Below are 18,882 nucleotides of genomic sequence, written 5' to 3' on the forward strand. Positions count from 1 at the left end.
GTCAATGACATTGTGAAGATCCCAGAAAACCAAAGCCGCCAGCTCGAAGAAATCGATAACGAATACAAAACAGCCTTGGCTCCCATTTGCCGCGTTCCTCCCGGCCTTCTCATGGAGACTTTCTACGCTTTCAAGAATGGACACGAATTTTACGATGTCTTCGATATGAACCATGGTCCCTGGGTTCTTCCCGGGTGCGCCGTAGGTGGCGACGTGTCTCAGTATCACTCTGCCCGAGTATCTGGGCCAAAATGTTGACCAAAGTACCGAATGATGACCCTATTTCTGTGCTGATGACCACATTATTGTTTTTTGTGATCTGCGAACTCGACTTTTCTATCATAGATTCATTTCATCAGCATGTCAACCAGCACAGAACCTTTGGACGACATAGTATCACAATCGAAGCTATAGAGATCCGCCAATTTCAACGGTCTTCCATGGTTAATGGGACATCTTTTGTCTGTCCGCGGAAACGTTCCCAATCTCGAGGTATGTCATCAATTCGCGTCTTTGATAGTGCCACAACTTTCGACTTACTGAAGCTCCCACACACATTCTCGGCCACGCCTTTGTTCTTCACGCACCGCATGTCATATCCGAGAAGAAAGAAACAAAAGTGCAGATTACTGGGCTGCATCTGGAGATAGTGAGGATGAGGCGTGGCTGGCGTAAAGAACCTGAAGACGTAATGGAACAGTACATGGACAACTTGAAGGATTTGAGGGAAGAGAACTGACGGCTTCGTGCCCTGCTACGACGAGGGTATTAGAATCTAACACATTTTTGATTACCGCTCATGACTTTTCACATTATAACTTGCTAATGACGAACTGTTGTGATCAGGAATGCTGGTAAATACACGTAGAGTAAGAAATACAGTCAGTCTAGGAGCCAAATAGCGGTCACATATACGGCACAATTCCCTGCTACTATGAATGTGGGGCGTCACGTATGAATTGGATGTTGACGCGTGGTGGAGTCAAACTTGACTTCCGACTTCCCGGGAAAAGGCATACTCTGCAGCAAAACCCCGAGGATGAAGAGTGCATAAACTCTTCCACCATGCATATGTTGGTGGAACATGAAGCGTGCCTGCATCGACCAAATCAACAACAGCTTTCGATAGACTGCGAAATGTTTCAAGAAGCGCTCAAAGAGCCACCCTAACAGTATGAAAGCCTTGGCTGTCGTCAATTCGCGTGGGAGGCAAGATCAACGGTCCAGCCTCATTGGATCCTCGCCATCGGATGCTACGGCCGACTCGCACACCTGGGTAAACACTAGACAATGAAGAGAGGTGGCTTACCTCGAGGCACCATGAACATCCTGCCAGTGCTCACGGTATAGTATGTCTGGTGTATTCTGACATTAACAACACCTTCAATGACATAGAATATCTATGAATTTTCAATTGCGAGCAGCAGAAATAGATGAGATAGGGCGTACATAATCATTGTCCTTGGAGCTCTTCATGGGCTTCTGGCTGGAAACTTGGATGTCTAGCAGCGATGAAGTCTCCCTCATCGAACATCTTCTGAAACAAGCTCCCATCGATGGATTTGTTCAATGACATGTCAACCATCTCGGCAGGAAATATGACACCTTGGAAAGCAAAGAGATGAGAAGAGTGAAATTCAAAATGAATTATGCAACTCACATCATTTTGCCTTGTACTTGCTACTGAAGACCATAACATCTGAAGCACAAAATCCTTCCTCTTGAGGGTGGTCATATACCGACAGCTTGATACTCTTCTGTGCATTCTTCTTCCTCCTTGAACTGAGAGCTAGTGGGATCAAAAGGCACAGATGAGCCTGCAATGGTAATGTTGCTATCACAAACAGAGGGCAACAAATTCTTTTTTTGGTGGAGGCCATTACAGAGGTGGTCCAGCAACATAGTTGCTTCCAACATGCAGCCAGTATTGTCGCCAGGGTTTGAAACCAAGCAGATATAGTTAGTATACCATTTAAGAGAATTGATGAAACATCATCATGAGGAAATGTGCTTATGCACTGAGTGTGGGACTTGAGACTTGAAGCTCAGCCAGGATTCTCATTGTCTCTCTGCACAGTCCCCTATACTTACCTCACACTACCCAGCCTTTGTCACTATCCTATACTCACTAAAATCCCATCAACCTCTGTCCAATCTTTCAGAAATTGTTGCTCATCAAAGATAGAGCCTGCTCATATCCTTAATACTAGGTCTTTTCCAAGTGCTTTCCTGCTAAAATGTTTGCATGTCATCAGACAGTCTAGGTCAAGCCTCTTGTTTATCCTCTTCAGCCATCTGTTATGGATTTCCTCTGGCAAGAAAGATGAGTTCTCTCACCATATAATACTCTCACACTGGGCATTCCAGATAGTTTGTATGGATAAGGAGATGATGATTTGATAGAAACATTCTTTACCAATGTCTCTGTTTCCACCTGGTAATTTGAAAACTGGAGTCACACATGCAAGAATGTTGAACATTGTTGGGGGGTGCCAGAGAATACTGTGGTGCTCCAAGAACATTTTGATGAGTTTCCATACCTCTTTCTGTCCTGGAGAGGAGCATTCAGCTATGATATGTTCCATATGTTCCAGGCTGCCATTGCAGTGATCATAATATGCTTGGTTGTGATATTGAGGAGCAATATTTAGCTATTTTTCTCCTATTCTATATGCATTGTGCATCACTATTCAGAGGAGATCATGTTATGGTCTATATCCTTGTGCCTGATTGATTTCCATAGGCCTGATTCCATTGGCCTGAAACCAAGACTCATATGTCCCCTGTATTGCTTCACATTTGCCACCATTTTCATGTGCTGGAGAAGGTTTTGGTTCCTGCATTCATGGAGGATCTTGTAGATATAGCTTTGTGTCAGTTTGCATAAGGCAGTACCTGAAATATGGTGTGGAATCTATTTCTAGGTTAATGGTATCTTCTATTTCTTTGTTGGCTCCTTTGTTTGCTAATATATCTACCATAGTGTTCTCTGAGTGACCATTGTGAATCTTTACCCATTTTATTGGGGTGACTTGTTTCCTGCTGCAAAAACCAGCTATCATCACTTAAATGAGTTTCTTGTTGGGCATATTTATATATCCTACATTTTTCATTTTTCTTAGTGAGATTAATAAGTGCTGTAGTATGTATTTTAAATCTGTATCTATATGTAGTATGGCTCTCAAGTCAAACAGAAGAGAGAGGGAGTTGGCTAATCTAAATTGATATTCAAACTGAGGCATATACAAGTAATTTTACAGCTTATATACTAGTGTGAAGTCTGAGAAATCAAGTTCTAGAGATAGAACCTATATCTAAAATATTATAGCTAGAGGAGTTGGGATTCCAAGGACTCTAATATACATCTATTCACTACTATGACAGAATCTAGATGTGATAAATTAAAGAGATGAAATTAGTAGGTGAAATATAAAATAAAATATAAAATAAAAACTGAGAAATGGAGTCTGACAGAGTCTGATCAAATGTGGAATTGAGCAATAGAAGTTAAGTTGGAATTGGAGGTCTTTGACATGCTTGTTACATAGTCTCTATAATGACCAGAGACCACTTTTGAATGATTTCTTTGGTTCTTCCATGTAGTTCTTAGCTACTAACTCATTGGATATAGTTATCATTGCTCAAATTTCCAGTGAGTTAGAGGTCTACCATCAGGAGGTGTTCTCCTTCATTTACTTCCTCTCAGATCAACTCTTCAGGATGATCCTGGTCTGAATGTGACTATTATCACTTAACACACATACAGCTATCAAATACAATATTTCTGCTTTTCCAGTCCATCTATGGGTTGTGCTTCTTGAGTCAGTCATGCTATAAGAATACTTTCTGATTGTGGAGTCAGATGACTGCAAAGCTGATGCATTCAGCATGCTCTTCATCTGTAGTCATTTGGAGCCCACAGTATTCTGAGATAGAGCCTTTGGCATTGAGCATTCTATCAGCATTGTACACTGGGATGGGTCTGGTGATCTTTCACATGTTAAACCTGTTCTGTCTGATGAAGTTCTCATTGATAGAACTGCCTATGCAGCCACTGTCTAATAGCATTTTCATGCTGACCATTTGGTGTGTGTCTAGCATCTTTAGTTGGATCTGAATAATAGTCTTGTTGTCTTCTTTCACTCCTCAAATGTACTCCTTAGGCTGGTGAATCTCTTCTAGCATCTATAGTGCTTTATATCTTAGAGTGCATCAATTAGCCCTTGGTTAACCTCAATTATCTGCTTCAGATGGATCTATCTCTGCAAGGTGGCTAGTGTGATAAAGTCTTCTGACTCCTCTATCACATGTAATACTCAGATGGCTGTATCAGACTTCTTTCACTTGATTGGCTTAATGCCTTTTATAACAGGATGCTCTTTCTTTGGATACTCTACAATCTGTTCAGGCCTTTGAGAGACTCCACATCATTCTTGTTTCCTTCAGTTCTTAGCCAGTTGGTAAGATATGTTATTCTCATCATCTGACACTTTTTTTATGCTGACAGAGAGTGTGTGCTTTCTTGGTGGTTGGATCTTCAGAATCTAGTTTGTCAGAGTCCTTAGATTGCCAGTGTCAAATGCCAGTGCATCTGTTGACTTATTGTCTTTGTTAGACCTAAGCTGCATGTGATTATAGACATGTGATAAACTGATGTCACTTTGTGTTTGAGTGTTCCATCAGAGTCCACTTGATGTGATTATTGATTGTTATACTACAAGGCCTTTTAGGATTGGCTTGAGAGTAGAATAGTGTGAAGATAAACTTTAGCTTGAAGCTGAGGTTTAGCCAGCAAGAGTGAGCTTTCTTATATACTGTACAGTGTCATACCAATTTATACTACTACTTATTGTGCATTGCTGAGTCCTTTATGCCTATTGTCTTTAGACATTATTACTATCTATAAAAGTTCAATTGTGCATCATCAGTTGTTGTTGCACATTAAAAGACAATGACTGATTCAGCTTGTTGTGATGATTAAGCTGATCTCATGGTCTTTAAGTGCTGAGGTTAATGCTCTGACTAAGTATAAATAGAGGTTTAGTCATATAAAAGAAAAGAAAGAGTAAAAATCATAACATTATCTCCTCCTTAAGACCATTATCCCAATGGCTTAGTTTAAGGATAATTCATATTTATGGATAGTGTTGTTAGTGTCTATGTGTTTTTCATTTACCCACTAGTTAGATTCAGGGCTGTAGCCCTTCCAACTAACAAGGTAGTCTACAGTTGTCATTGTTCTGCCACCCTTTGCTTTTACTTTTTGTAGTTTGTGATCAAGGATTTGGCTGATTTTATAGTGTTCCTCATCATCAATAAGATTGGGCAGTGAGGGTAGCAGTCATTTTTGGTTTGGGAAAGTGGGTGTAATAAACAGCATGAGGAGAGCTTTATTGAATACATTATAGATCTTTCAAGTGTTCAGAAGAAGGAGTTTATATGTGGAAGTGCTGATTTTAGCTGTGATGATGAAGAGGCTGGTATGTTTGTTAGCTAGTTTATGTTTTGGCTAAGGGAGGTGAAGGTTTGTGGTATCCAGCCATACTTTATCATTAATATTGTAAGATTGCTCAGCTCTGCAATGTTTGTCATATTGTTTCTTCATAGTATTAGCCACCTTTTCAAGGGTGGCTCATGTCTTGTTGTGGATTTTGGATATTATGATGGTGAAATCAGAGAAAGCAGATATTGACATATGGGCACATTCAGTTTGAGAGACATTGAAGTGGTGATCATAGTTAATAAAGAATGGCATCTTGCCCATGGCAGAGTGAACATGATTGTTATGTTGAAAGGTGGTGAGTGCCAGCCATTTGATTCAGTTGTCCTAGCAGTAATTGATGAATAGCTGCAGATACTTTTTAATTTCTTGATTAGCCCTCTCTGTTTGTCCATCAGTCTGTGGGTGATAGGCTGTTGAAGCATTTTGGTGAATGTGAAAAAGTTTATAAAGATCATTTAGGAACTTAGAAATGAATTGTGGTCTCTGGTCTGAGATAACAACTTGTGGCATCCTGTGTTTAGCATATATCTCATCTTGCAGGATTTTTGCCTATTCTTCCAATGTTAACTCTATCAAACAAGCAATCAGAATGATCATCTTTGAGAACTGATCAACAATGACTATGATGATATTATAGTCATTGCAGTCTGGTAGGCTGATGACTATATCTACCAAGATATAGGTCTATGATGCTATTGGAATTTCATTTGGATGCAGAGATGCTGTCTTTGGCTGCATCATTGATTTACCCTGCTGGCATGTTTCACAGCCTTTGACATAATGTTCTATGTCTTGTGTTAGGCCCAAGCGTCACGTGGATAGCTACACGTGATACACTGATGTTCCTTCGCACTTCGAGGAATCACCCGAGTTCACTTATGTGTAACCGTATGTCGTGACTCAAGGTCAGATGTAGACTCGAGGTAGAATGGTAGGTATAAACTTTAGCTCGAAGCTGGGGGTTACCAGCGAGAGCTGCCTTGCTTAAATACTACTGAGCGATGCCTAAATATATACGACTACCTATTGTGCATTGTCGAGTCCTTTGTCCCATTGTCCTAGGGCGTCGTTATCATACATAAAAGGTTTGTTGTGCGTCGTCGAGCGTTGTCTCTTCGTCGAAAGACAATGGCAGATTCGGCTAGTTGTGCTGACTAAGCCTTTTTCTACAGTCCTAGACGCTTGTCTTTGGTGCCGTGACTAAGCACGAATAGGGGTTAAAGAGGAAAATGATAGAAAGGTAGAAAAATCGTAACATTACCCTCTTATTAAGACCATCGTTCCGATGGCTTAATTAAGGGATAGTTCATAATCGTGTATGGCGGTGTCCACATTCATATGTTTTTCGTTGACCCACTGATTAGATTCTGGGCCGTACCCCTTCCAGCTGACTAAGTAGTCAACCGTTGTTGTCATCCCGCCCCCCTTTGCTTTGATTTTTCAGAGTTTGTGGTCCAGGACCTGATCAATTTCGAAGTGTTCCTCGTCATCGATCAAGTCCGGTGGCGGTGGAGGTGGGTGTTCCTGGTTGGGGAATGCTGGTGCGACGTAGGGGGTTAATAACGTTTCATTGAATACGTCGTGGATTTTCCATGTTTGTGGCAGCCATAGTTTGTATGCGGCTGGACCGATGGCTTTTACAATGGTAAAGGGCCCAGTTCGTTTGTCGTCGAGTTTTTTCTTTGGTCGTGGTAGATGAAGGTGGGTCGTGTCTAGCCAGACTTTGTCGTTTGTGTGATATATATGACTCGGTCGATGATATTTGTCGTAGCTCCTCTTCATGGTTGTTGCCACCTTCTCCAAGGCTGCTTTCGTTTCGTTGTGGATTTTTTCCATGTGCGCTGCGAATTCCGACGATGCGGGTGTCGTTGTCCAGAGTCGGTTCGCGTGGGTGATATATGGGTGACGACCATGGTTTATAAAGAATGGGGTCTTCCCCGTCGTGGAATGTACACGGTTGTTGTGTTGAAAAGCTGCTAGCGCAAGCCATTCGGTCCAATCGTCTTGTCAATAATTAATGAAAAGTCGCAAGTACTTTTCAATTTCCTGGTTGACGCGTTCTGTTTGTCCATTGGTTTGAGGGTGGTAGGCAGTGGACGAGTTTTGTTTGATGTTTAGGATGCGATAGAGGTCGGTAATGAACTTCGAGACGAATTGAGGGCCCCTGTCTGAGATGATGACTTGGGGCATCCCGTATTTCGCATATACTTTGTCTCGTAGGATCTTTGCCCAACCTTCAGAGGTTAGTTCCGTGGAGCATGAAACCGAGATGATCGCCTTGAAGAACCGGTCTACAATGACAAGGATTGCATCATACCCATTGCATTCGGGTAGGCCAGTGATCATGTCGACCGAAATATGTGTCCATGGGGCAGAGGGCACTTCATTAGGGTGTAAAGGTGCGGCGCGGGCTTGTGTGGAGGATTTTCCTCGTTGGCAAGCCTCGCAGGCTTTTACATATGCCGTTATGTCAACTCCCATTTTGGGCCACCAATATTCTCGCAGAACGAGTTCTTTGGTCTTAGCAATGCCTGGGTGTCCCGCCGTGATGTGATCGTGGCAGGTGGCGATGATTTCGCCATGAAGTTGTTGGTCTCGGGAGATATAGATGCGTCCATCGTAATGGATTAGCTCTCTTTCTTTCGTCATTCCTCGTTCATGGTTGAGGGAAGGGGCCACCCGTTGGTCCCATTTGTGACTATCCCGGGTTGCACTCTTGATCCGTTCATGTATTTCCTCCTCTGTTGGCATTATCATGGTACGGAAGTGTTCCGGTCGTAATAATGTTACTCCCTCGTTGTCGGCTCCCCCCTGGTCATGGTCTGATCGTCTGCTTAGCAAGTCGGCCTTTTTGTTTGCCGTTCCTGCCTTGTGATGCAGGGTGTATTGGTATTGGCTGAGCTCTGTCACCCAGCGGGCTTGTCGTCGATTCAGTTTTTGCGGTTGTCGGAAGTATCATAGATTCTGGTGGTCTGTCCAGATCTCGAATATTTCCTGTGCTCCGATAAGGTAGTGCCGCCATTCTTCCAAGGCGAGCATGATCGCGAGCAACTCTTTATCGTAAATTTCATAGTTCCGCTCCGTGGTAGTTAAAGCTTTGGAGAGGAAGGCTATGGGTCGCCACCTCCCCGCCTGTTCCTGAGAGAGGACGGCCCCTATTGCCCCTTCACTTGAGTCAGCTTCTACCCTGAATTTTCCTTCTTGGGTTGGGATAGCGAGTATGATGTCTTCTGCCAATCGTCGTTTGAGGTTATCGAAGGCGGTCTGTTGAGAGGATCCCCATCCCCAGGGAGCGTTGCCTGTCAATTGTGTCATTGGGCAGACGATCTTGCTGTAGTCGCGAATGAATCGTCGGTAGAAATTTGTGAACCCAAGGAACGATTGTAGTTCTTTTTTTTTGTTGGGTTCTGGCCATTCGGTGACCCCGGCTACTTTTACCGGGTCCATTCGGATGCTCCCTTCACTGATGATTACCCCAAGATATTCCGTTTCCAGTACTTCAAACTCGCATTTCTCCGCTTTGAGGAATAACTTGTGTTTCCTCATCAGGGATAGTACTTGTCGTACCAAGTTCCGGTGTTCCTTCTTTGTCTTGGACATGATTAGAATGTCATCGAGGTAAATTGTCACTTTCCCGGTGGAGATGAGGTCTTTAAAGATGTCGTTCATCATCCATTGGAAGGTGGCAGGGGAATTTGTGAGTCCGAAGAACATGACTGTTGGCTCGAACAGCCCCTGATTGGTGCGGAATGCAGCCTTCCATTCGTCCCCCTCCTTGATGCGGACGTTATTATATCCCCATCGTATGTCGAGTTTTGTGTAATACTTGGCGCCCCGGAGTTTGTCCATCAGTTCCGAGATTAGTGGTAGCAGATACCGATTCTTGATAGTCATCTCGTTGAGTTTCCGGTAATCTTGGACTGGCCGAAGCTTCCCATCCTTCTTTTTGACGAAGAAGAAGGGAGAGGCCATGGGGGACTTTGAAGGGCGAATCCTGCCGCTTGACAGGTTTTCGTCTAGGAACTTGTCGAGTTCCTGTTGCTCGTGATGGCCAAGCAGATAGGTCTTGCAATCCAAGTTGGTGTTGGCATTAGGAATTAATTCGATTGCGTGGTCCCAAGGTTTTGGGGCAGGTAGTTCGTCAAAGCTCTCTTTTTCAAAGAGGTCTTTGTAGTCTCGTGCCCACTCGGGTACCATTTCTTCGAATGTCTTCTCGCTCTTCCCTTCGTTTGCCCTTGCGGCTAGATTGTTGGCATGGTGAACGGCGCATATGTGAATCTCTTTCTGGAGATCCACTGCCAGTATAGTTTCCCCATCTTCCATCTCCTTGTCCCAGCGATCCTCCGGGTCTTCATCCAGCAATTCGAATGGGATCTTTCTGCATCGACACCTGGCGAAGGTGATCCGACCGGTCTTCCAGTTAATCAGTGGGTTATGGCGGATCAGCCAATCATAACCGAGGAAGAGTTCTTTGGTCTCAAGGTCTGTTACGGCCAGGTCGATCTGTTCGGAGTGGTCTCCTATCGTTAATCTGAGTTCAACGAACTCCGTGATGGAACCGGCCTGATTCTTTGTTCTATCGGCATTGTACACCGGTATTGGGGCTGCTGTTGCCCTGGTCGGGAGCTGGTGCTTGTCGACGAAAGCCCGATTGATTGAGCTCCCTGTACAGCCGCTGTCGATAAGGGCGGTTACCTGGTACGTGGTCCGAGAGGTTAGCGTCTCGATTTGCCCTTTGGTGGTTAGGTCTCGTCCAGGGGTTTTAGTTCGTAGGATGTATTTCTTGGGTCCCCGGAGCTCGTCTAGCCACTCAAGAGCGTGACAGCATTCTGCTTTTCTGATTCCTTCGACTAGTTCATCCACCACTTCCTCGGCCCTTGCTCGATGAATCCAATTCCGAAGTACGGCTTTCACTGCTGCTTCGTCCTTGGCGTCCTTGATGGCTCTCCACGTCCATTCGGTATCAAATGGTTTGAGCCACGTGGTGGGACTCTCTGTCCCTGTTCGACCCGTGGGTGCTTGAGTTTTTTCGTGCGATTCAATGGTGTGTTTTGGAAACGATCGGGGTATATTCGAATGCGTAGTAGATGTTATAGACGTAACTACAGGGGTACTATTAGTCTGGTCACCGACTGTTACTGACACACCATTAAGTCCTTTGGCCAGTCCAGTGGAATCGCTCACTGGCTGGCCCCGTCTTTTACCTCCTCGACCTTGGTTTCCTTCCCGAGGTCTTCCTCTTCCTTCTGAAGTTCGGTGATCTGTGCCTGTATATCTTCTTGAGTTCGCTTCTTCTTCGGACAGTCTTTTGCCATGTGCCCCTTCTGTCCACAATTGAAGCATTTTCCTTCCTTCTTCATCCGGTCGATGTCCATCGGTTTTCCGGCACCGGTGTATGTAGTTCCTGTCCCGGTCTTCTGGCTTCCGTAACTCGGCGTTTGAGGAGGTCCCGATGATTTCCCGGCAGTTTGCCCCGACTTGTTTGGGGTTGGCGGGGTCGGCTTCTTGGAATATTCTTGCAGCGTTGTTGCCTCCGCTTTCTGCCTTTGTCGCTTCTTGTACATCTCGATGATCCGTTCTTTCCATTCATCATATCCTGTCGGCATCAACATTTTGACGCCCATGGCTGAGATCATCGTGAGGTACGAGGAGGGGACTCCTCGCTTGAGCGCCTCTACCATCCTCCCGTCGTTGACAGTGTCTTCCCTGATTCCGGCAAGCTTCACGAGTCGTTCTAGCTCATCGAAGTAATCTGTAGCCGCCTTATCCCCCATCTTGTACTCCTTGATCTTCTGCTTGTGTACTTCCTGCACCGCAGGATCAATGAACTTGTCGTTCAGCATTCGTTTGAATACCGGCCATGAGGGATATCGGTAATGCTCCCTAGTGGTGGAGCGGAAATTCGGGGAGATCAAGATCCACCACGTTTTGGCCTTGTCTTCTAGATACGAGGTAGCGAATGCAACCTTGTTCATATTGGTATCGATGTATCCGATATAAACTTCGAAGTATTGCTCGCAGTCCACTAGGAATCGGTCGATGTCATCCGAGGCCCCCTTAAAGGGGCAGGGCTTTCGAAGAAGATCAGGGTGGCATTGTAGGACATTGGCGTTGGCCGGGAGTGGGCCCATTGGGTTAGGCCATCCACCAAACGGCGGCTGCTTCCACTCCGCTGGTGGTCCGGGGAAGGAGTGTAGTGAGTTGTCGTCAGTGACTGGACTCCCCTTTGGATCGACGATTCGGACGATTACTCCATCTCGTACCGTGAATCCAAGGCGGACCGCTTTGGGGTCATCTCGAATGGGATCCTTTCCACTTGATTCGGCTTGGTCCGGAGGGGGCTGTCCGCTGAGAAGCCGGCTTCTCCTGCCGGTCCAGGGATTCTGGGTTTGGGTGGCCTGCCATGCCGGTCGGTTTCTGGTTTGGATAAGCCGTGATGCCGTGCTTCAGATCGATGGACTATCTTCGGCCCGACTCCGAATAGAGGGGGCGACGTAGATTGCTCGTTTCAGTTGAATGGGGGGAGTACGTGGCATTGGTGCCGGTGCCTTTGGTTTGTTGTCGGGCCGATATGGGGGTATCGGCACAAGCGGATCCTCTGGATGCCGCCGTCCGTATTCTTTCCATGCGTATTCCGTCGCGGCATACTGTAAAACCTTTTCTTTTTCAGTGCCTTCTGCGTACCTATACTCAAGTCCTAGGGACGTCGCTTGCCAGCGTGCGTCCTGCCATAAGTAATTCCTCCCCTGTTCGTATAACTCCTGGTATTCTCTGTTTCTGGCTCTCTCGATCTCCTCCCGCAGTGCTTCTTCGTCTGTGTCCTCCCCTGCTCGTTCCAGTCGTTGTCGATATGGGTCATCACTGTCCTCGCTGCCCTCCTCGTCGCCCTCATCCCCGCTGTCCCCTTCCTCGAGGAGGGAATGGACGGGCTGGTCGTAGATGGACGGCACGGCTGGTCGAAGGGTCGTCGGGGACCCTCCCGTTGACTTGGGTGCTTGGTCTGTCGTCCCCTCGGCTACTTGTTCGGGCGATGGGAGGACTCCTGAGTCAGCTGTAGCACGTCCCGCCGCGCGCTCTTGTCTCCTCCAGTTCTCGGCTATAGACGCCGAAGAGTCACTGGAACTCGGGATTAAGGAACTGCCGAGCGACCCTGCTGCCCAGGAACCGCTGGAGAGCCCTGTCAGAGACGTGGGCATTGTCGGGTACTCGGAGCCCGTAGGCTCCGAGGATGGAGTCGGCGTCTGAAGAGATGGTATCAGTGCGGGCAGGATATTCGAGGGTGACAGGTCGGGGTCTGTCGGCATTTCCTCATCTGATTGCCTCGTCCCAGCTGACGATGCTGGCGGGTCCCATCCATGGGTCATCATCCGTGTCGGGCTCTCTGAAGGGAGATCCGGTATCGGTATGGAGCTCATACTCCCTAGGGGAGGCTGACCCCATCCTTTCGACCTCCTCCCTCCTTCTTCGTTCCCTCCCCTGTCTGTCATACTCTGCGGCCTCGTACTGCTCTCGAGCCTCCTCTCGGACGTAGTCGGTGAGCTCCTCCTGGGTTCGCCTGATTTCTGCTTCTCGGTTCTGATTCTGCTGCTGCTGCCGTACTGCTTCGTCGTAATTGAAGGGAACGGCAAGATCCCACTCTAGGAATATTCTGTGTATAATTCTTCTCGTCGCGGCCCTTCCCCTTTCGCTAGCGGTCCCGACCTCGGGCTCGCTTCCCACGTGGAGGTGCCGGTAGGGGTCCCCTGCTGCTGAGATGGCAATGTCCGCATTGTCATAGTCGGGGTGGATTGTCCTTCCTTGTGGGTCGTCGATCCCCAACCTGCTGACAGATGGGCTGGGGTCGGAGTTGGGCTCGGTGGGGGTCTCAGGGGGGTTCTGGGGGGTGTGGGGACCTTCGCGGGGTCCCGCAGCCATCCGAGCGGCATCAAGGGAGTCCCGAGCACGGTTTCCAATCCCTGAGGGAATTGGGGAGGCAGGATGCTCAGGGGAGTTGGCCGGAGTGACGTAGTTGGAGACCTCGGCGGGCTCCTGAGCGACGTTTGTCGTCCACAGGTTCTGGAACCCTGTGAGAGCAGGGTTGCAGTTTCTGCTGTGTCGTCGGGGGCGTTCGGGTCCTTCCTCCTCGTGAAGGCTCCTCTGATCCGGGTCGCTATTTCCGGTTTCTGGTACGGGTCCCCCTTGCGGGAAGAAGAATGTTCTGGCGGAGGGGGGGATGTCATGGAAAGGGAGATCGGGGGTTACGTTGCGTAGGATTTGCTGGATCTGCTGGAATGCTTGGTAGTGCCTGACTATCCAAGCTGCTACTGATTGTCGTCCGCGGCAGAGGGTGATGATGGCTAAGAGACCGAGTAATGTTCCGATGATGGAAGCTATTAACTCGAAGAAGTCGTGGTTTAGGTCTGCGGTTGTTACTGGCGGCATTCGGTTTCTCAGCACAATTGGGCTTGAGAAAGGGAAGGTGAAAGCTTCGAGCTAATTGTTAGGCCCAAGCATCACATGGATAGCTACACGTGATACACTGATGTTCCTTCGCACTTCGAGGAATCACCTGAGTTCACTTATGTGTAACCGTATGTCGTGACTCAAGGTCAGATGTAGACTCGAGGTAGAATGGTAGGTATAAACTTTAGCTCGAAGCTGGGGGTTACCAGCGAGAGCTGCCTTGCTTAAATACTACTGAGCGATGCCTAAATATATACGACTACCTATTGTGCATTGTCGAGTCCTTTGTCCCATTGTCCTAGAGTGTCGTTATCGTACATAAAAGGTTTGTTGTGCGTCGTCGAGCGTTGTCTCTTCGTCGAAAGACAATGGCAGATTCGGCTAGTTATGCTGACTAAGCCTTTTTCCACAGTCCTAGACGCTTGTCTTTGGCGCCGTGACTAAGCATGAATAGGGGTTAAAGAGGAAAATGATAGAAAGGTAGAAAAATCGTAACATCTTGGGTGAGTTTGGGCCACCAATATTCTCATAGCATGAGTTCTTTGGTTTTCATGATTTTCAGGTGCCCTGCTGTTGTATGATTGTGGCATGTGGTGATGATTTCACTATAGAGTTGTGGATCTCTGGATACATAGATCCATCTATTATATCAGATCATCCCTCTTTTCCTTGTTATCTTTTGCTTGTGATTGAGAGAAAGGGCCATCTATTGATCCCACTTGTGGCTGTCTCTTGTAGTGCTCTTGATCTGCTTATGGATTTCTTCTTCCATTGGCATTATCATTGCCCAAAAATGTTTGGGCTTTAATAATGTTACTCTCTCATTATCATTGGTCTCTTGGTCATGATCTGCTCATTGGCTAAGTAGGTTGGCTTTTTTGTTGATGGTCCTGGCCTTATAATGTAGGGTATACAGATACTGGCTTAGTTCTGTCACCCAATGAGCTTGCTGTCAATTAAGCTTTTGTGGCTGTCAGAAATACTATAGGTTTTAATAGTTGATCTAGATCTCAAAGGTCTGAGTTGCACCAATTAGATAATGCCACCATTCTTCTAGGGCAAGCATTATTGCCAGCAGCTCCTTGTCATATATTTCATAGTTGCACTCAGTTATCATTAAAGCCTTTGAAAGAAAAGCCACTGGTCACCACTTTCCATTCTGCTTTTAAGAGAGTATAGCTCTGATAGCTTCTTTGCTTGAGTCTGCTTTGACTTGAAATTTTCTGTCCTGCATCAGGATTGTAAGGATGACATCTTCAGCAAGTCATTTTTTGAGATCATCAAAGGTAATTTGCTGTGAGAGCCTCTGATCAGAGAGCATTGCTGGTCAGCTGTGTTATTGGTCACATGATTTTGCTATAGTCATGGATGAATCTTTGGTAAAAATTCATGAACTCTAAAAAGGACTATAGCTCCTTCTTTTTGACTGGTTCCAGCCATTCCATTACTCCAGCAACTTTGATGGAATCCATTCAGAGACTTCCTTCACTGATGATGACTTTAAGATACTCTGTTTCTAGTATCTCAAACTCACATTTTTTGGCTTTCAGAAATAGTTTGTACTTTCACATAAGGGCCAGGATCTGTTGAACCAGTTGTTGGTGTTCTTCTTTGATCTTAGACATGATGAGAATATCATCCAAGTAGATGGTCATCTTCTCAGTGGCAATTAAATCTTTGAAGATGTTGTTCATCATCCAATAGAAGATGACCAGTGAGTTTGTTAGTTCAAAGAATATCACTGTGGGCTTGAATAGCCTTCAGTTAGTTCAGAATGCAGCCTTTTATTTATCTCCTTCTTTGATATGCACATTATTATATCCCCAATGGATGTCCAGCTTGATGTAATATCTGGCATCCTGCAACTTGTCCATCAGCTCCAAGATTAGCAGAAGTGGATAATGATTCTTGATCATCATCTCATTTAGTTTCTGATAATCTTGGACTGGTCAGAGCTTCTTATTCTTTTTCTTGATGAAGAAAAATAGAGATGCCATTGGCAACTTTGAGAGTCAAATCCATCTGCTAGAGAGGTTCTTCTCAAGGAATTTGTTGAGCTTCTGCTGTTCTTGGATGTCCAGTGGGTAGGTCTTGCAATCAAGATTTGCATTTGCATTAGGTATGAGCTCAATTGCATGGTCTCAGAGTTTAAGCTCTAGGAGTTCATCAAAACTCTCCTTCTCAAACAGGTCACAGTAGTCTCAGGCCTATTCTGGGATCATCTCTTCAAATATTTTTTCCTCTTTTTCTGCATTGGCCTTAGCTGTCAAATTATTGGTGTGGTGTATGGCCTATATATGAATAGCCTTTTTGATGTCCACCATGAGGATTGTTTCTCCATCTTCTATCTCTTTATCCCATCTATCCTCAGAGTCTTCATCAAGCAATTCGAATAGAATCTTATAGTATTTACATTATGCAAACATGATCTGTCTGGTCTTCCAATTGATGAGTGGATTATGTCAAATCAGCCAGTTATGACTGAGAAAGATCTCCTTGGTTTCTAAATCTATAACAGTCAAGTCAATTCATTCAGAGTGATCTCTGATAGTTAATTGTATCTCAATGAATTCAGTGATCAAGCCAGCTTAGTTCTTTGTACTGTTGGCATTGTAGACTGAGATTGGCACAGCCATAGCTCAAGTTCAGAGATGATGCCTGTTGATGAAGGTATGATTAATCGAACTTCCTATGCAGCTGCTGTCAATGAGGACTACTACTGTATGAGTTGTCTGGTTTATCAGCATCTTGATTTGTGCTTTAGTGGTCAGATTCTGTCCTGAGGCTTTCATTCACTGAATAAACCAGCAGGGTCCTCTAAGCTTGTCAAGCTATTCTAGGGCCCAGCACCTTTCAGCTTTCTTTATTCCTTTGATTATTTTATTGATCATCTTCTTGACCCAGATTTTATGTACTCAGTTCTTGAATACTCCTTGGCTGCTTCTTCCATTGATGCTTCTTTGATAGCTCATCACATCCACTCAGTGTTGAATGATCTGAGCCATTTAGTGGGGGTCTCTCTCTCTGTTTGGCCTGTAGACATTTGAGTCTTAGTTTTTGGCAATTCTTTAGCAGTGTGTATAGTGGTGGAAGATTTGAGTATATTTGAATGCACATATAGTTTAATCATAGAGGTAGCTACAAAGGTACTATCAGTCTGTCCAGCAATTGTATGTTGCACACTGTGAAGTTCTTTAGCTGGCTCAGTGAAATCACTCACTAGTTAGCCCTGTCTTTTACTTCTTTGATCTTCATATCTGATCTGAGCTTCTCTTCCTCCTTCTGTAGCTCAGCTATCTGTGTCCAGATGTCTTCACAAGTTCTCTTCTTCTTGAGGCAGTCCTTTGCCATATGGCTCTTCTGCCTGCAGTTGAAGCATTTTCTCTTCTTTTTCATCTGGTCTATGTCTATAGGCTTCTCAGTCCCCATATATATTATGCTTGTCTCTGTTTTCTGAATGCTATAAGAAGGCATACTGGTGGTCAACAATCTGGCTTTGGTAGTGCCAGATTGGCTGCTGGTCTTCTGATTGGAGTTTGCTAGCTGTTTTTAGTATTTCTGTAGATTTGTCTGCTCTACCTTCTGCCATTGCTATTCCTTATACATCTCAATGACTCTCTCTTTCCATTCATCATATCCTTTCAGAATAAATTTGCCAATATTGGAGATCATCTTGATGTATGATGTGGATGCCTCCTATTTGAGGATCTCAACCATTCATTCATCATTGGCTATATCATCCTGGATTCCAGCAAGCTTAGTGAGTCACTCTAGCTCATCAAAGTATTCTATAGCTACTTTATCACCCATTCAGAATTTCTTGATTTTTGATTTGTGGACTTCTTGGATAGCTGAGTCAATAAACTTGTTGTTAAGTATTTGCTTAAAGATGGACTAAGAGAGAAAGTGATGATATTGTCAGATAGTGGAATAAAAGTTTGGAGAGATTAGAATCCATCAGGTTTTTGCTTTTTCTTCAAGGTATAAAGTAGCAAATATGACTTTGTTCATATTATTTTCCAAGTATGCAATATAGACTTTAAAGTATTGCTTGCAGTCTATAAGAAATTGGTCAATGTTGTTAGAAGCTTTTTTAAAAGGTTGGAGAGTGTGAAGTAGAGCAGGCTTGTGCTGGAGCACTGCAGTATTCTCTGAGAGTGTGCCTATCAGATTAGGCCACTTGTTAAATAGTGGGCATCACCAGTCAGTTGGCAAGCCAGAGAATGAATGTAAGGAGTTATCATTAGTGATCAGGCTTCCTTGGGATAGGACTTTCTTTCAAACAATAACCTCATTTCAGATTGTGAATCTGAGTTTGATGGCTTTGGAGTCATTCTGAACTAGTTCTTTTCCTTTATCACTTTCTTTAGCCTTGTCTGGCAGTGGTTGGCTGTTGAAAAGCTGACTGCCTTTGTCAGTCCAGGGGTTCTGAAAGTCTGTAGGCTGAATGGTCAGTTGTGGCTGAAATCATGTTAGCTGCATTACCAAGGACCAGGTTGACAGGGTGGAGTATGAGAATTGGCTTGTGGTAGTTCAGAATGATGGTGCTGTATATGTGATATGTCTTGGAGTGATGGATGGAGTCCACAGCATTAGTTTGATGTTGTATTTAAACATGTACTTAGACAACTCATTGAGCTGATCCTTGAGATTCCTTTAGTTATAGCTAGAAACTGCATATTGAGTAGCAGAGTATTATAAAATATCTTGTCTTTCTGAATCATCTGTTGAAAGATATTATTGTCTCATAGGTGAGGCTAACTAGACTATGTCTCACTACAGAAATGCTACATCATTCTGATATAGCTGATGGTACTCTTCTCTCCTAGCATGCTAAATCTTCTCTAATAATACTTCTTCATCTGTCAATTTGTTGGCATATTCTCTGAGCTGCTTTCAATCAAGAGAGATATCATCTCTCATATCATTCTCATCAC

At 44.9% G+C, this 18,882-nt stretch overlaps 4 protein-coding genes across 4 annotated transcripts; 1 reads left to right on the plus strand and 3 right to left on the minus strand.

Moving 5' to 3' along the window:
* Nucleotides 1-116: 116 nt before the first annotated feature.
* Nucleotides 117-847, plus strand: BT62DRAFT_3976 (uncharacterized protein). The gene is made up of 2 exons (XM_043180781.1): nt 117-492; nt 612-847. Exons 1-2 carry the CDS (start codon nt 252-254, stop codon nt 737-739), a joined length of 369 nt encoding a protein of 122 aa, XP_043045976.1. The 5' UTR covers nt 117-251; the 3' UTR covers nt 740-847.
* A 379-nt stretch (nt 848-1,226) lies between these two features.
* BT62DRAFT_3950 (uncharacterized protein) lies at nt 1,227-1,715 on the minus strand. The gene is made up of 3 exons (XM_043180773.1): nt 1,661-1,715; nt 1,450-1,605; nt 1,227-1,400 (listed from the first exon to the last, which is right to left on the minus strand). The coding sequence occupies exons 2-3, from the start codon at nt 1,552-1,554 to the stop codon at nt 1,284-1,286; spliced, it is 222 nt and encodes a 73-aa protein (XP_043045977.1). The 5' UTR covers nt 1,555-1,605; nt 1,661-1,715; the 3' UTR covers nt 1,227-1,283.
* On the minus strand, nt 1,451-1,934 carry BT62DRAFT_3945 (uncharacterized protein). The gene is made up of 2 exons (XM_043180772.1): nt 1,661-1,934; nt 1,451-1,605 (listed from the first exon to the last, which is right to left on the minus strand). The coding sequence occupies exon 1, from the start codon at nt 1,878-1,880 to the stop codon at nt 1,662-1,664; it is 219 nt and encodes a 72-aa protein (XP_043045978.1). The 5' UTR covers nt 1,881-1,934; the 3' UTR covers nt 1,451-1,605; nt 1,661.
* A 240-nt stretch (nt 1,935-2,174) lies between these two features.
* Nucleotides 2,175-2,606, minus strand: BT62DRAFT_1014726 (uncharacterized protein). The gene is given in 2 exon segments (XM_043178227.1): nt 2,175-2,332; nt 2,348-2,606. 2 exon segments carry the CDS (start codon nt 2,583-2,585, stop codon nt 2,193-2,195), a joined length of 378 nt encoding a protein of 125 aa, XP_043045979.1. The 5' UTR covers nt 2,586-2,606; the 3' UTR covers nt 2,175-2,192.
* Nucleotides 2,607-18,882: the final 16,276 nt, after the last annotated feature.

This window comes from Guyanagaster necrorhizus, assembly GCF_019112545.1.
Source record: "Guyanagaster necrorhizus MCA 3950 unplaced genomic scaffold BT62scaffold_1, whole genome shotgun sequence".
Taxonomy (NCBI): Eukaryota; Fungi; Basidiomycota; class Agaricomycetes; order Agaricales; family Physalacriaceae; genus Guyanagaster; species Guyanagaster necrorhizus.

Coding starts and splice junctions, on each gene's coding strand:
- BT62DRAFT_3976 (XM_043180781.1), top strand. CDS start 252: ATGTTGACCAAAGTACCGAATGATGACCCTATTTCTGTGCTGATGACC. Junction 493..611: donor GAAACGTTCCCAATCTCGAG/GTATGTCATCAA, acceptor CCGAGAAGAAAG/AAACAAAAGTGCAGATTACT.
- BT62DRAFT_3950 (XM_043180773.1), bottom strand. CDS start 1,554: ATGGGAGCTTGTTTCAGAAGATGTTCGATGAGGGAGACTTCATCGCTG. Junction 1,401..1,449: donor GCTCCAAGGACAATGATTAT/GTACGCCCTATC, acceptor GAAAATTCATAG/ATATTCTATGTCATTGAAGG.
- BT62DRAFT_3945 (XM_043180772.1), bottom strand. CDS start 1,880: ATGGCCTCCACCAAAAAAAGAATTTGTTGCCCTCTGTTTGTGATAGCA.
- BT62DRAFT_1014726 (XM_043178227.1), bottom strand. CDS start 2,585: ATGGAACATATCATAGCTGAATGCTCCTCTCCAGGACAGAAAGAGGTA.